Source organism: Meles meles, chromosome 13, assembly GCF_922984935.1.
Source record: "Meles meles chromosome 13, mMelMel3.1 paternal haplotype, whole genome shotgun sequence".
Lineage (NCBI taxonomy): Eukaryota > Metazoa > Chordata > Mammalia > Carnivora > Mustelidae > Meles > Meles meles.
In genome coordinates, this window is record NC_060078.1 from 29,668,814 (window position 1) to 29,685,949 (window position 17,136).

At 41.7% G+C, this 17,136-nt stretch overlaps 1 protein-coding gene across 1 annotated transcript in view; it reads right to left on the reverse strand.

The window, feature by feature from the left end:
- The window catches only part of SLC25A16 (solute carrier family 25 member 16), a 45,418-nt gene extending 32,628 nt beyond the window's left edge, over positions 1-12,790 (reverse strand). The window contains exons 1-2 of the mRNA XM_046027922.1: positions 12,533-12,790; positions 7,460-7,552 (exon numbers count right to left, since the gene is read on the reverse strand). Of these exons, the coding sequence (XP_045883878.1) occupies positions 7,460-7,552; positions 12,533-12,662 (223 nt within the window). The 5' untranslated portion in view covers positions 12,663-12,790. The remainder of the gene's footprint in view (positions 1-7,459; positions 7,553-12,532) is intronic.
- Between the last annotated feature and the right edge of the window lie 4,346 nt (positions 12,791-17,136).

A 17,136-nucleotide genomic window follows, 5' to 3' on the forward strand; every position in this document is an offset into this window, starting at 1 on the left:
AACTAAATATACTCCTCCACACCCAAAAAAATTGCCAGAAGAGGGGGCAAAGGTTAAGCTCTGCTTAATTTGATTCAAAAGTGTCTGTAACAATTTAAGAATAATCAAATTTAGAACAATAGCTACCTAGTAGAGACAGTAAGGCTGATGATCAGAGAGACGTAGAGGTTTCAACTGTACCAGTAATGTTTACTTCTGAACCTCTGTGTGGGCCCACATATGTTTACTATGTTAGTCTTTAAAACTCTTTAATTATCAAAAATATTTTGAGGGGCGCCTGGGTGGCTAAGTGGGTTAAGCCTCTGCCTTCGGCTCAGGTCATGATCTCAGGGTCCTGGGATCGAGTCCCACATCAGCTCTCTGCTCCGCAGGGAGCCTGCTTCCTCCTCTCTCTCTGCCTGCCTCTCTGCCTACTTGTGATCTCTCTCTGTCAATTAAATAAATAAATAAAAATCTTTTATAAAAAAAAATATTTTGAAAAGAAGGATTTTAACAGAAATTACTAGTAGAAGTAAAACAGGTATAGTACTTTCAAAAAGGAAATCCAGAAAACAAAGTGGGAGAGGTTGCAGGAGAGAACAGAACTGAGACAGCACAATAAACAAAAAGCATTATGATGGTGAGTGAAAAAAATCAATGACCATACACACACACACACACACACACAATAAGAATGACAAAAATTCCTCTATTAAAAGCCAAGATTGGGGCGCCTGGGTGGCTCAGCAGGTTAAGCCTCTGCCTTCGGCTCGGGTCATGATCTCAGGGTCCTGGGATCGAGCCCCGCATCGGCCTCTCTGCTCAGTGGGGAGCCTGCTTCCTCCTCTCTCTCTGCCTGCCTCTCTGCCTGCTTGTGATCTCTCTGTCAAATAAATAAATAAAATCTTAAATAAATAAATAAAAGCCAAAGATTGGGGTGTCTGGGTGGCTCAGTGGGTTAAAGCCTTTGCCTTCGGCTCAGGTCATGATCCCACGGTTCTGGGATCCAGCGTGCATCGGGCTCTCTGCTCAGTGGGGAGCCTGCATCCTCTTCTCTCTCTCTCTCTCTCTCTCTCTCTCTCGCTCTCTGCCTGCCTCTCTGCCTACTTGTGATCTGTCTGTCAAGTAAATAAATAAAATCTTTAAGAAAAAAAAGCCAAAGATTCTCAAATTCTGTTAGAAGTCAATATCTAACTATATACTATGCTTTTTACAAAATTCTTACCTAAAACAAAATAACAGAAAAAGGAAGAGCAAGAATGGATGTTGAATGTTTTCAAATGGCTTTTAAATACCCATTGAGTTGATTATAGGTTATTGTTTTTCTTTTTTTTTTAAGATTTTATTTATTTATTTGACAGAGAGAGATCACAAGTAGACAGAGAGGCAGGCAGAGAGAGAGGGGGAAAGCAGGCTCCCTGCTGAGCAGAGAGTCTGATGAGGGACTCAGTCCCAGGACCCTGAGATCATGACCCGAGCCGAAGGCAGCGGCTTAACCCACTGAGCCACCCAGGCGCCCTAGGTTATTGTTTTTCTTCTTCAACCTATAGTCTACTATTTTTACTTTGGGAAATGAATGAATTAAGGCGTTCTTTGTGGCATAACATTGAACCAATTCTTTTTTTTTTTTTTTTCCCCAAGTAGTTTCCACACCTAGTGTGGGGCTTAAACTCACAACCATGAGATCAAGAGCCCTATACTCTACCAAGCCAGCCAAGTGCCCCAACACTGGACCAATTCTTACAAACGTTAAAAGCATGTTTGGAAAGAATATATATTCTCTGTAGTGGGCAAGCTGCCTGTGCATCTGTTATATTAAGCTTGTGTGTTATTTAAATCCTCCTCTGTATCTTTACCTCTTTTATCAAAATAGGATTAGAAGGAAATAACATTCGGGGGTGCCTGGGTGGTTCAGTCGGCTAAGTGTCTGCCTTCAGCTCAGGTCATGATCCCAAGGTCCTAGGACTGAGTCCCACATCAGCTCCCTGCTCAGTGGGGAGAATGCTCTTTCTCTCCCTTTGTTGCTGCCCCATCTTGTGCTCTCTCCCCCCTCTCTCTCAAGTAAAATAAATAAAAAATCTTTTTAAAAAGTTAATGATTTTTAAAGAATCCCATTATGATTCACTTACCTATTTTTTCATTACATTTGACTGTAAAAAGATAAATGAGGTCAAAGATTTTCAATATATTACAGGGGAACAAAAAAGTTTTTTTAAAAGATTTTATTTATTTGGGTGCCTGGGTGGCTCAGTGGGTTAAGCCTCTGCCTTCAGCTCAGGTCATGATCTCAGGGTCCTGGGATCGAGTCCCCCATCAGGCTCTCTGCTCGGCAGGGAGCCTGCTTCCTCCTCTCTCTCTCTCTCTGCCTGCCTCTCTTCCTACTTGTGATCTATGTCAAATAAATAAATAAAATCTTAAAAAAAAAGATTTTATTTATTTATTTGACAGAGAACAAGAGAGTACAAGCAAGGCAGATGCTTAACTATCTGAGCCATCCAAGCACCCCTACGGAAAAATTATTTATGCAAAGTGGGGTAAGGAAAAATTCAATTGTACTCCTTGCTTTTCATTTTGCCAGAATAATTTTCCTTCAATATAAAAAATAGTTTTGATGCTTTGGAAGTAAAGTTACACATTTTTTAAAAGAAGCTAAAGTAGAAGTTTTATTCAATAACACATTTTCATCATCTTTGTGAAAATTTATATTTAAAAAAGCAAAATTTGGGATGCCTGGGTTGCTCAGTTGGTTAAGCATCTGCCTTTGGCTAAGGTCATGATCCCACAGTCCTGGGATCAAGTCCTGCATTGGGACCCTTGCTCAGTGGGGAGTCTGCTGCTCCCCTCCTGCTCCTCCTGCTTGTGCTCTCTAACAAATAAATAAAATCTTAAAAAATAGGGACACCGGAGTGGCTCGGTGGGTTGGGCTGCTGCCTTCGGCTCAGGTCGTGATCCTAGGGTCCTGGGATCGAGTCCCGCATGGGGCTCCTTGCTCAGCGGGGAGCCTGCTTCTCTCTTTGCCTCTGCCTGCCACTCTGCCTGCTTGTGCGCGCTCTCTCTCTCTGACAAATAAATAAACAAAATCTTCAAAAAAAAATCTTAAAAAATAAAATAAAAATAAAAAAGCAAAACTTTACAAATTATGCATGCATATAAAAAGAGGCATCTAGAATAAAATGCCAAAAACATTTAAAAAGAAAAAATTAAAACACCTATATATAAATGTTTTTTGGCTTATATATTTTAAAGATACATGAAACTCCATATACTATACCAACAGTTCATCGTTTCACTCCAGGAATTCCATTTCAAATTTTGCATGCCTTATAGGGCAACACTGTAACCCATGGCATGTAGCCCTGTAGAGCGTGAAATCTAATGTGAATATGTAATCTAATGACTACAAATCAGGAAACAAAACAACATAAACCAGCATGGGAAGGAGGTTAAAGGAATAAAACAATCCTGCTCAGATATTCATAGGTTGGGTTATGGTAAACACCCTGAGACATTGGGTCATATAATTCATCTCCTTTTTACCCTTAATTTGGACAATGAAAGAAAACAATTTCCTTCCTTTCCACTTTTATACACTGTCTCAATCAGTTCAAAGGTCTGATTCTATGTCTGAGCAGCATACTGAGCTCACTGCAGGACACAAAAAAGGCAGCAATTTTTTTTCCTTTCCATTTGAAGTATACTTACTTAGTATTAAAAATATAGACAAGAAAATGAGTGAATTCTATTTGTTCTAATGAGTTAATTAATTAATTATTCTAATGAGTTAAATATTCATTACATTTTTTGAGAAAAGTCACATTTTAAAAACACCATTGGAAAAATAATTGATTTTTTTAAAATTGAAGATAGCTGACACAATGTCACATTAGTTTAGGTGTACAACATAGTGACCTGGCAAATCTATACATTATGGAAAAAATAACTGACTCTTATTCACTCTGTAGAACATCTTCCTTATACAGTGATGTTGCATAGGTCATGCAGAGCACACATCATTTGAAGCATGAACCTAATAAAGCGATGGAGTGCTGTGAGTTAGTTGCCTTGACATAATTTCTTTCTTGGTCTCTGTCCACATTAATTTTTTTTCTTTTAAATCTTTTCCCCTCTAATTGAAAAAGTAATATATGTTCAACATGTATTAATATTATCTGAGGGGAAAAATTATCTTGAACTTTGCCATTGAAAATTAACCACTTACTGGACTCTGAGAAACAACCTGGGGGTTTTGAAGGGGCGGGGGTGGGAGGTTGGGGGAACTAGGTGGTGGGTAATAGGGAGGGCACGTGTTGCATGGAGCGCTGGGTGTTGTGCAAAACCAATGAATACTGTTACGCTGAAAAAATAAATTAATTAATAAAAAATTTTTTAAAAATCAAAAAAAAAAAAAGAAAATTAACCACTTACATTTGTCTTTCCAACCTGTTGTCTAAGCACATTTATTTACATAAAATGCAATATGATTAAACCATTGTACAGGTTTTCAGTTATCTAATACATCATGAACACTTTTCCTAGTCAAGTAATACTTTTTTTTTTTTTTTTAAATAAGCTCTATGCCCAACAAGAAGACTAAACTCGCTAACCCAAAATCAGGAGTCACATGCTCATGGCGCCTGGCTGGCTCAGTCTGTACAGCATGCCACTCTTAATTTTGGGGTTGTGAGTTCTACTCCACGTTGGGCATAGGAATTATCTTATTTTTTTTTTATTTTTTAAAGATTTTTTAAAGATTTTATTTATTTATTTGACAGAGATCACAAGTAGGCAGAGAGGCAGGCAGAGAGAGAGAGAGAGGAGGAAGCAGGCTCCCCACTGAGCAGAGAGCCTGATGCAAGGCTCGATCCCAGGACCCTGAGATCATGACCTGAGCGGAAGGCAGAGGCTCTAACCCACTGAGCCACCCAGGCGCCCCAGGGATTACCTAAAAAAAAAAAGAACTGAAAAAGTTGCATGCTCTACTGACTAAGCCAGCCAGGCACCCTCAGTTGATATTATTTTCAGTTTCTGTGTGATTGAAAAATAGGATATATGGATATATATGGATATATTTATTCATTTCAATTATACTTATTATTTATGGATATATTTATTCATTTCAATTATACTTATTATTTAACATAGCCAATTCCCTACTATTGAATATTTTTGGTTGGTTTTTTGGTTTTTTTACTAATACAAATAATGATTCGATCCTTGTATACACATCTTTGAGCACATTTCTGATTAGCTCCTTACAATAACCTCCTAGAACTAGAATTGCACACTCAAAGAATATGTACCTTTTTAAGGGCACCTGGGTGGCTCAGTGGTTTGGGCCGCTGCCTTCGGCTCAGGTCATGATCTCAGGGTGCTGGGATCGAGTCCCACATTGGGCTCCCTGCTCAGCAGGGAGCCTGCTTTCCTCTCACTCTCTCTGCCTGCCTCTCTGCCTACTTGCGATCTCTCTCTGTCAAATTAAAAAAAAAAAAAATTTTTTTCAAAAATGTACCTTTTTAAGATTTTTTTTTAAAGATTTTATTTATTTATTTGACACACAGAGAGAGATCACAAGTAGGCAGAGAGACAGACAGAGAGAGAGGGGAAAGCAGGCTCCCTGTTGAGCAGAGAGCCCAATGCGGGGCTTGATCCCAGGACCCTGAGACCATGACCCGAGCCGAAGGCAGAGCCTTAACCCACTGAACCACCCAGTCACCCCTTAAGATTTTTTTTTTTAAAGATTTTATTTATTTGGCAGAGAGAGAGAGAGCAGCAAGAGAGGGAACACAAGCAGGGGGAGTGGGAGAAGGAGAAGCAGCCCTCCACCTGAGCGGGGAGCCCGGTGACGCAGGCTTGATCCCAAGACCCTGGGATCATGACCTGAGGTAAAGGCAGACACTTCATGACTCAACACCCAGGTGCCCCTCTTTTTAAGATTTTTGATGCAAATTACCAAAATCCCCTCCAAAAAGGTTATAAAAATTTCTTACTACTACAAATGACATATTATTAGAGTATCCATGTTAATTAAGTGGCTGATATTTATGTTTGCAAGGAACAAACAAGGCCTTGATATTCTTTAACAATGTAAGTTCATCCATATATATACTAATTGCACTGAATTCTGTTTATACTAAGATTTCTAGGCTTGTTCAACTAGGTGTTTAAAGAAATAGGGCGCCTGGCTGGTTCAGTCAGTAGCACTTGCAACTTTTGATCTCAGGGTCAATAAGAGCCCCACATTGGGTGTAAAGATTACATTAAAAATAAAAAATAGGGGCACCTGAGTGGCTGCGTCAGTTAAGCAGCCTGCTCCTCATTTCAGCTCAGGTCATGATCTCAGGGTGATGGGATCAAGCTCTGTGTCAGGCTCCATGCTCAGTGGAGAGGATTCTCTCTCCCTCTGCCTCTCCCTGCCAACTCACACGTGTGCTCTCTCTCTCAAATAAATACAGAAATCTAAATAAATCTTTAAATAAATAAAGGAATAAACCTCATCTCCATCACTAATTAGATTTTTTTTAAAAATCAGCCTGAGGGGCGCCTGGGTGGCTCAGTGGGTTAAAGCCTCTGCCTTCGGCTCAGGTCATGATCCCAGAGTCCTGGGATCGAGCCCCACATTGGGCTCTCTGCTCAAGCGGGGAGCCTGCTTCCCTCTCTCTCTCTCTCTCTCTGCCTGCCTCTCTGCCTACTTGCGATCTCTGTCAAATAAATAAATAAAATCTTAAAAAAAAAGAGAGAGAGAAAAGAAAATTAAAAAAAAAAAAAATCTGAGCTGGGCCACCTGGGTAACTCAGTCAGTTAAGCATCTGCCTTTGGCTCAGGTAATGATCCCAGGGTCCTGGGATGAAGTCCCACATCCAGCTCCCTGCTTAGCTGGGAGCCTGCTTCTCCGTCTGCCTGCTTTGCCTGTCGCTTCCCCTGCTTGTGTTCCCTCTTTCTCTCTGACAAATAAATAAATAAAATCTTTAAAAAAAACAATCAGGGGCACCTGGGTGGCTCAGTGGGTTAAGCCTCTGCCTTCAGCTCAGGTCATTATCTCAGGGTTCTGGGATCAAGTCCCACATCGGGCTTTCTGCTTAGCAGGGAGCCTGCTTCCCCCACTCTCTACCTGCCTCTCTGCCTACTTGTGATCTCTCTCTCTGCATCAAATAAATAAATAAAATCTTTTAAAAAAAAATCAGGCTGAGCTGTTATGTGTCTGGAAAGCACATGACTCTAATTCCAATAAACAAATAGTACTTACTTCAATGATTCTAAGATTTTGGTTTAGAGAATATCAGTACCCTAAAATGATAACATATTTAACCACTATTGCAAGTGAAAAGGTTAAAGTAGATAACAGATAAATCTCTTGGAAAATTTGTTCACAAACTTAAACTCTCTTTTGCATCCTCTTTCTACTCTAATTCACAACTGGAAACAAAGCCAGCAGATGGATAATGTTTTCATTCACTTTTCCCTTTAGCATCCATTAACTCACCTAAATGTTTGTAATGGTGATTGTGAGCTTGTAATAAAACCTTTACTCGATCCAAAGGAGCAACCGTTGTTTTGGCACAGCATCCAGCAATACCTACAAAATTTTTAAACAGTCAGCATGAAATTGCATACCATTTCTTTCCACGTGGAAATCGTTATTTATTCAGCCAGCACACCTTCTGATCTCTAATTTGGTCTCCATGGGTAGAATTGCTGAGTTGCAGGGATATGTAGATGATTGGCCCCCATTCCCTGTAACTTAATAACTGAGTATGTCAGACTTAAAAATAAATTTGAAGAGTGTAAATCTTCCCCCTAATACCTGATGAACACTGGGAATCTTGCTAAATGTAGTTATGGAGAAAGACACTTGAAGGTATTTACCCAGCCATGAGGCTCTGTTTCAAGTAACCTCTTCTTCTGGATGACTCCTTCATGGAAACAACCAACTTTCGGGGTGCCTGGGTGGCTCAGTGGGTTAAAGCCTCTGCCTTCAGCTCAGGTCATGATCTCAGGGTCCTGGGATTGAGTCCTACATCGGGCTGTCTGCTCAACAGGGAGCCTGCTTCCCCCCCCCACCCCGCCTGCCTCTCTGCCTACTTGTGATCTCTGTCAAATAAATAAATAAAATCTTTAAAAAAACAAAAAAACAACTTTTACCCATAAAATTCAGCATGCCCATTTTTATTCAGCAATTACGTATTTGGTCCCTACCACATGCCACTGTACAGACATATGGATGACAGTAATGTGTGTACATGAGCTTTAGTGCAGGTCAGAATCCAGGATAACCCTACTAGCTTGGTATGCTTCTAAGACAATAATATATGAAGACTCTTTGCTATAGACTGTGTCCTCCCAAATTCATATGTTGAAAACTAATTCCCAAAGTGATGGCATTTAGAGGTGAGGCTTTTGGGAATTGATGAGGTCAGCAGGGTGGAACCCTCACGAACAAGGTTAATGCCCTATATAAAAGCCCAGAGAAATCCCTGGCCCCTCCCACCATGTGAAAACACTGAGAGAAGGTGCTGTCTGTGAGGAAGCAGGTCCTCACCAAACACCAAATCTGCTGACACCATGATTTGGCTTTTCCGGCTTCCAGAACTATAAGAAATAAGTGTCTGGAGCTTCCAGGTTGAAAAAAGGAAGTAAGAGGGGCGCCTGGGTGGCTCAGTGGGTTAGGCCGCTGCCTTCGGCTCAGGTCATAATCTCAGGGTCCTGGGATCGAGTCCCGCATCGGGCTCTCTGCTCTGCAGGGAGCCTGCTTCCCTCTCTCTCTCTCTCTCTCTCTCTGCCTGCCTTTCTATCTACTTGTGATCTCTCTCTGTCAAATAAATAAATAAAATCTTAAAAAAAAAAAAAGAAAAAAGAAAAAAGGAAGTAAGAAAAGAAAGAAGGAAGGAAAAAAGCCGCTTATAAAATACCCAGATTATGATATTTTTGTTATAGTAACCCAAAACGACCAAGATAATTCTGTAAAGTACCTTACATGTTATAAGCCTTTGATAAAGTAGGCTGTTATAGCCTAGGTGGCTCAGTGGGTTAAGCCTCTGCCTTCGGCTCAGGTCATGATCGCAGGGTCCTGGGATTGAGCTCTACATAGGGCTCCTGCTTGGCAGGGAGCTTGCTTCCCCCTCTCTCTGGCTGCCTCTCTGCCTACTTATGATCTCTCTCTGTCAAATAAATAAATAAAATGTTTAAAAAAAAATAAGCTGTTACATTCTAAAAAGGTGGATAAAGTCTCCAGTGCCTTTTTATGATTACATTAAGATTTCACTATTGCATATTTGATCCAGAGGTACAAAAGAACTGGGATTTTGTGGGTCGCCTTTATTACTATATTGCCAGAGACCCAGTACAGGGCCTGGTACATAACAGGCACTCAATAAATATCTATTAAATAAATAAATGTGGGGTCACCTGGGTGGCTTAATCGGTTAAACATCTGCCTTTGGCTCAGATCATGATCCCTTGGTCCTGGGATAAAGTACCACATCTGGCTCCCTGCTCTGCTGGGAGTCTGCTCCTCCCTCCCCCTCTCCCCAGCTTGATCTCTTTCTCATTCTAAAATAAATAAAATCAGGGCACCTGGTTGGCTCAGTGAGTTAAGTCGCTGCCTTCGGTTCAGGTCATAATCTCAGGGTCCTGGGATCGAGCCCCACATTGGGCTGTCTGCTCAGCAGGGAGCCTGCTTCCCCCTCTCTCTCTGCCTGCCTATCTGCCTACTTGTGATCTCTCTCTCTCTCTGTCAAATAAATAAATAAAATCTTTTAAAAATAAAATAAAATAAATAATTTAAAAATAAATGAATTTTAAAAAATAAATGAATGTAGAGTTTTACTTTACAAACTTTTTTTTTTTAATATTTTATTTATTTGGGAGAGAGTGAGCCAAAGAGAGAGTGAGCACACGAGCAAGGGGCAGAGGAAAAGGGATAAGTAGACTCCCCTGCTGAGCAGGGAGCCTGATGTGGGGCTCAATCCTCAGACCTTGGCTGGGGTCATGACCTGAGCCAAAGGCAGAAGACAGACGTTTAACTGACTGACCCACCCAGGAGCCCCTACAGACTTTAAAATGTAGGACAAAATCAGTCAAAGTCCATACACATTTATTTAATAGCCTACCATGTAACTAATGTTAGTTAAAATCCATATTCTGAGATATCCAAAAATAAAATGCCTATTCATATTCAAATATTAAATCCACATGTAAGTTTCTAAATCAAGCTTCCTTTATCTGAACTAAAGCAAATCAGAGTCATGGCTACCCAAAATTGAGGATAAACTTCAAATAATTTGCATTTGGATACATTTGGTTTCACAATATTATGTTCTTTATCTTCCCAGTCATTATGAACTAACCATATAATGAAATTATTTAGAATTCACACTTTTTTTTTTAAAGATTTTATTTATTTATTTGACAAAGAGATCACAAGTAGGCAGAGAGGCAGGCAGAGAGAGGAGGAAGCAGGCTCCCTGCTGAGCAGAGAGCCCGATGCAGGGCTCGATCCCAGATCCCTGCGATCATGACCCGAGCTGAAGGCAGAGGCTTAACCCACTGAGCCACCCAGGCACCCTAGAATTCACACTTTCTAAAAATCTGAAGCAATACTTTACCAAGAGACACAAATGGCCAAAAAGAATATGAAAAGATATTCAGCATCATTAGTCATCAGGGAAATGCAAGTTAAAAACCATAATTATAGGGGCACCTGGGTGGCTCATTGGGTTAAGCCTCTGCCTTGGGCCCAGGTCATGATCTCAGGGTCTTGGGATCGAGCCCCGAATCTGGCTCTCTGCTCAGCAGGGAGCCTGCTTCCACCTCTCTCTCTGCCTGCCTCTTTCTCTGTCAAATAAATAAATAAAATCTTTCAAAAAAACACAATTATATATCTGTAAACATCTATTTAAGCAGAGACACACACAGCTACACAAACACAAAGGACAAAAACTCTGATAACAGCAAATGTTGACAAGATAGTGGGGATACAAAATGGAACAGACACTTTAGAAAAGAGTTGGGCAGTTCCTACTTCACTCCAAATAAAAGCTGGAATCTTTACAATTGCTTGGAAAGCCCTTCATTCAGCCTCCCATGGCCTCTAACCTCCTTTTGCCATCAACACCACTTGGTTATAGCTACACAGCTTTTCTTAAGGCCTGAAATGCTCCTCTTGAGACATCAACTCCTTCACTACTGCTCAACTCCTTCACTACTTCAAGTCTGCTCAAGTGTCATTCTCTCCAAGAGACTTACTATTTAACTATTTACTATTTAACTAAAGTAACATTTAATAGGACATGACTGTCCTATTTAACAATGCACCCACACAGCTTCCGCATTTCCTTGCCCCATTCTCCTTTTTACTTCTTCCCATTGCATTCATCACCTTCTAACATACTATATAACTAACTTACTTTCTCATTTTATTTCTTCTCTTTCTCCTCTCAACTCTCCAATCAATGTAAATTCCAGAATCTTTGTTTGGTTCCCTGATACACACTGAACATGTAGCAGGCACATAGCGGGCACTCATATTCCTTGTATAAATGCATGAATGCTGTTTTTATCAGAACAAAATAAATTCTTTTTTTAAAGATTTTATTTATTTATTTGACAGAAGTCACAAGTAGGCAGAGAGGCAGGCAGAGAGAAAGAGAGGAGGAAGTTGGCTCCCTGCTGAGCAGAGAGCCCAATGTGGGCCTTGATCCCAGGATCTCGATCTCAGGACCTGATCCCTGGGATCACCACCTGAGCCAAAGGCAGAGGCTTTAACCCATCGAGCCACCCAGGCGCCCCCAGAACAAAATAAATTCTTAATACTACTGCACCCTACAGATACTCCTCCTAAAAGCTCGTATAATGTAGAATTTTTTTAAATTCCCAGTCTTAACAAGTAATTAAGTATTGACAACCAATCACTTAAGAGAGGGTAGAGACTGAAAACACTTCTTTATGGAAAGGCAGAGGAAGTTTTTAAGAGACAATTACGAACTTTCTGGCCTCACAGTGACAAGGATAGAAGGGCTGCACCAGCTACCTGTCATGTAGCCACAGACCAGTTTACCAGTATAACTGGAACCAGTTTTGGTTGTAGGCAATTTTGCACAATTTCCTAGTCAACTTTAAAAAGCTGTCCTCCCGGGGCGCCTGGGTGGCTCAGTGGGTTAAAAAGCTGTCCTCCCATATTTGCTTTCTTTAAAGCAAACGGCAAAATCCAATTCTATACTGGATCATTTATGGTCTTTATAAAAGACAGGGGTACCCAGAAATGTTTCACTGAAACCCTGGAGTCTTTGTAAAGGATCCGGCTCTTTCCCCTACTATCCAATCCTGAAGAATGGGTCCCTGGTTCGGCCCGTCCACCTCCCCAGCCGCTCCCTGACAGCTCGAGGCCCTTCCTCCCCAGGATCCTGCTGTCACTAGTCAAGCAGGTTAGGGCGAATATCCAGCCGGGCATTGAAGCAGCCAAAGTCCAAGAATGTCACCGTGGCTGCAAGCACCGTATCTGCCCCGGATCCTGCCCTGTCACACCACCACCACCGGGTCCTCCCGGCTAGACACCCACCTCCGGCCAGAAAGGAGCGCAGCCAATAGAAGTCCCGACGGGCGGTGGGCCCTCCGGCTCCTGCCGCCTGCGGCATCGCGGGAGGGGGGTCGGCCGCTGCCAGGGCGGCCGCCGCCGCCGCCGCCGCCATCAGGACCAGGGCCGCGTCGGGGACTCCGGTCGCCAATCTATAAGCCACGGGCTGGGGCCATGGCCACAGCGGGCGGTGACAGAGCACCGACCGCCGCGCGGGCGGGACGGAATAACACCCGCAGCGCGGCGCGGGCTGATGGCGTACGGCAGGGGCGGGGCCTGGGCCCGGGTCCCGAGTGGGAGTCGCCCGCGCTCGCCTCCTCCCCCAGCCGGCGTCACCCCACGACCCTACTCCACGCCTCGCTTTTCAGGCCTCTTCTGTTCTAACGGAGGAGTCCGTGGTCCCGGGGAAGGACCCACCAAAACCCTACCACCTCAGAAAGCTCTCCCCGGTCCACTGACTTGTAACCAACCTCCCATCCGGCTACCTTCTGAACTACCTCAGACGAATCCTTTCCAGAACCAATCTTGGGTTCCTTTCTGCTCTTTCCAGGAATCTCTGAGATTGCACCATCTCCCACCAAATCAGTTCTGCCTTCACAGAGCTGCTCGCTGAACCTCAGTTTCAGCCCTTCCTAACTCCCTATTAAGTTTCCATTCCACCCCATCGCCTCTGTCAAATTTTGCTAAATCAGATTGTTCTTTCTTTGGGGCCCTACAAACTACACAGATACGCCTCGTCGGTCCTTTCTGAATCTGCGCTGTGTGCTTGGCTCTCAGATTTCACTGAGCTCTACTCCCCACCCGTTTCAGCCCTAAACTCTTAGAAACTCCCCAGTTCCTTCTCCCTTCTCTGCTGTATTCCAAGACTCTACTACTCAACTACTCCTTGGGAGCCCTATTCTCTTACTGGGAGCCCCTCATCACTTCCAGGCTGGGCAAAATCATCCCTATTCTTTATGACCAAAGTAGTTCTGAACTTACATCCTCTCTTTCAGAAGCTATCTTTTATGATTTTCCTCCATACTTACTCCAACCCTTCTTATCACTGGCACTGGTCTCCTCTTTCTCTTTCTTGGATATGCTTCTGCAAGGTGTTTCTAGCCACATGTAGTCACTAATGATGAGTTCAGATTTAAATTCTATTTCTCACGGCCGTGGGTGGCTGCCCCTGGCTCTGGTCATGATCCCTGGGTCCTGGGACTGAGCCCAGTATCTGACTCTCTGCTCAGAAGAAAGCCTGCTTCTCCCTCTCCCTCTCTCTGCCTGCTGCTCTACCTACTTGTGCTCTCTATCTCTCTGTCAAATAAATAAATCAAATCTTTTAATTTTTTTTTATTTTCCCCCATGTTCCCAATTTCTGATATCTGCGGGAAAATACAGACCTGTATAATAGTATCATTATTTAAATTTTACATGTCTAATGTCAGGAACCAAAAGCTCCTCAGAGTGGAATGACTGCACAACATTGTAAATGTAACTAATGCTTCTAAATTGTACAATTAAAATTGGTTAGGTTAAAATTGTAAATTGTAAATTTTATTTTATTTAAAGATTTTATTTATTTATTTGACAGAGACATAGAGAAAAAGGGAACTCAAGCAGGGGGAGTGGGAGAGGGAGAAGCAGGCTCCCTGTTGAGCAGGGAACCCCATGCCCGGCTCGATCCCAGGACCCAAGAATCATGAGCTAAGCCGAAGGCAGACGCTTAATGACTGAGCCACCCAGGCACCCCTAAAATTGTAAATTTTAAATAAAGTACATCTAACACAATAAAAAAATACAAAGAAAAAACTCATTTTTTAATATAACAACAAAGGAGAAATTTCTGTATTTTGGGGGTGCCTAGCTGGCTCAGTCAGTAGACTGTGCAACTCTTGATCTCAGGGTTGTGAATTAGAGCCCCACATTGGGTGTAGAGATTACTTAAAATCTTTTTAAAAAATAGAACAATTATATGATTTCACTCATATGAGGAGTTTAACAAACAAAACAGAGCAGGTGCCTGGGTGGCTTAGCCAGTAAGCATCTGCCTTTGGCTCAGGTCATGGTCCCAGGGTCCTGGGATCTAGACCCATGTTGGGCAGAGTGGGAAGCCTGCGTTCCCTCTCTCGCTGTGTCTCTCTCTTTCTGTCAAATAAATAAGTAAATAATAACAAATCTTAACCAAAAAAAAAAAAAAAAACCCCAGAAGCTCATAAGGGAAGGGAGGGGAAAATAAAGTAAGATGAAATCAGAAAGGGAGACAAACCATAAGACTTCTTTTTTTTTTTAAGATTTCTTTTTTTTTTTTAAGATTTTATTTATTTATTTATTTATTTGACAGAGATCACAAGTAGGCAGAGAGGCAGGCAGAGATAGAGAGGGGGAAGCAGGCTCCCCACAGAGCAGAGAGCCTGATGCTGGACTGATCCCAGGACACTGGGATCATGACCTGAGCCAAAGGCAGAGGCTTTAACCCACTGAGCCACCCAGGTGCCCCGAAGATTTCATTTATTTATTTATTTATTTGAGAGAGAGAGTGCGCGCCCTGGGGTGAGGGGCAGAGGGAGAAGCAGACTCCCCGCCAAACAGGGAGCCCGATGAGGGGTGTCATCTGGGTCTCAGTGTGGGCCTCTATCCTAGGACCTTCAGTTCATGACCTGAGGAGAAGGCAGAGGCTTAACTGACTTAGCCACCCACGCACCCCAAAGACTCTTATCTATAGGAAACAAACTGAGGGGTGCTGAAAGGGAGATGGGTGGGGAAATGGGGTAACTGGATGTTGGGCTTTAAGGAGGGCACTTGATTGAGTGAGCACTGGGTGTTATATGCAACCGATGAATCACTACCTCTGAAACTAATAACAGTATATATTAATTAATTGAGTTTAAATAAAATTTAAAAACCACAAATTTCTGTATTTTCATATTACCTAACTAGCAAAACTGCCCTAATTCCTAGTGCTAACATGCATTTTTCCCATCCTATTTCATTTCATTAAACAGAGTTCCATCCTCAATCCATAAACTTTGAGAAATTTCCTAATTAGTCTCCCTGCTTTCCTTTTGTCTCCTACTGTCTATTCTGAATATGGGAGCCAAAGCAATCCTCTAAAACCTAAAACAGGGGCGCCTACATGGCTCAGTCCTTAAGCATCTGCCTTCAGCTTGGTTCATGATCCCAGGGTATTGGGATCGAGTCCCACATGGGTTCCATACTCAGTAGGATGCCTGCATCTCCCTCTCCTACTTCCCCTGCTTGTGTTCCCTCTCTTACTGTGTCTCTCTTTGTCAAATGAATAAATAAAATCTTAAAAAAAAAACAAACCCTAAAACAAATTTTGCCACTCCTTATCCCAAACCCCTCAGTTGCTTGCCATTATCATTTAGAATAATTCTTATTATATCTCTGACCTCAACTCCTAGGATTCCCTTTAGTCACACTGACTTCTTGTTCTTCATAAACAAGAATGCTCTCCTCAGAACCTTTGCACATGCTGTTCTTTCTACCTGTGCTGCTTTTCCTCTAAATATTCCATGTAATTTTCTCCTTTTCACCTCTCTTTCATATCTTTACACAAATGTTACCTTCAGAGAAGCCATTCTTGGCTATAGTATTTCAAATTACCAGCACAGGGATGGACCTAGAGGGTTTTATGCTAAGTGAAATAAGTCAAAGAAAGACAAATACCATATGATTTCACTTATATGTGGAATCTAAAAAAACACAATGAGTGAATAAACAAACAAACTCTTAAAGACAGTGAAGAAACTGTTGGTTGTCAGAGAGGAGGTGGGTTGGGGGTGATGGTCAAAATAGATGAAGGGGATTAAGAGGTACAAACTTCCAATTATAAAATAGATAAGTCACAGAGATGACAAGCACGATATAGAGAAAATAGTCAACAATATTATAATAATATTGTATGGTGACTACACTTATGGTGAGCATTGGAAAATGTATAGAATTTTTGAATCACTATGTTGTACACCTGAAACTAATACAACATTGCATGTCAGTTATACTTCCATATTCAATTTTAGATTTTTTAAAGGATTTTATTTCTTTACTTGAAAGAGAAAGAGTGAGAGAGAGAACATGAGAGGGGAGAGGGTCAGAGGAAGAAGCAGACTCCCAGCCAAGCAGGGAACCCGAAGCAGGAATTGTTAGTCTGAGCAAATTGTTTATGTACACACTTATGAAGAAGAGCCAGAATATACTCTAAGTTGATAATAATAAATCCATTAAATATCAATAGCTTTTTAGTGGGCCTTTTGTTTATCGGTTGTAGGAAAGGAACATTGTGGCTTTGGATTTTCTTACCAAATAAAATAGTGAAATCCTATGGTGAAAATCTGTTTTTGAGTAATGCTTATCAGTTAGCATTTCCCATCCTACTCATTGACTTTCACTTCTCTGTTGGACTGAAAGTTTATCTTCTCAAAATCTTAACACAGAAAATGGTGAAGTATGTGAAATTTCATAGAGTATCTTCAAAAGAAATGTAAGCGATAGAATGGGAACAACATTCTAAATAAGCTCATCAGTCAGAACTGATGTCATCAGTATATCAAGACTTCATTGCCTGTAGTAGCATTTTATTTGTACTA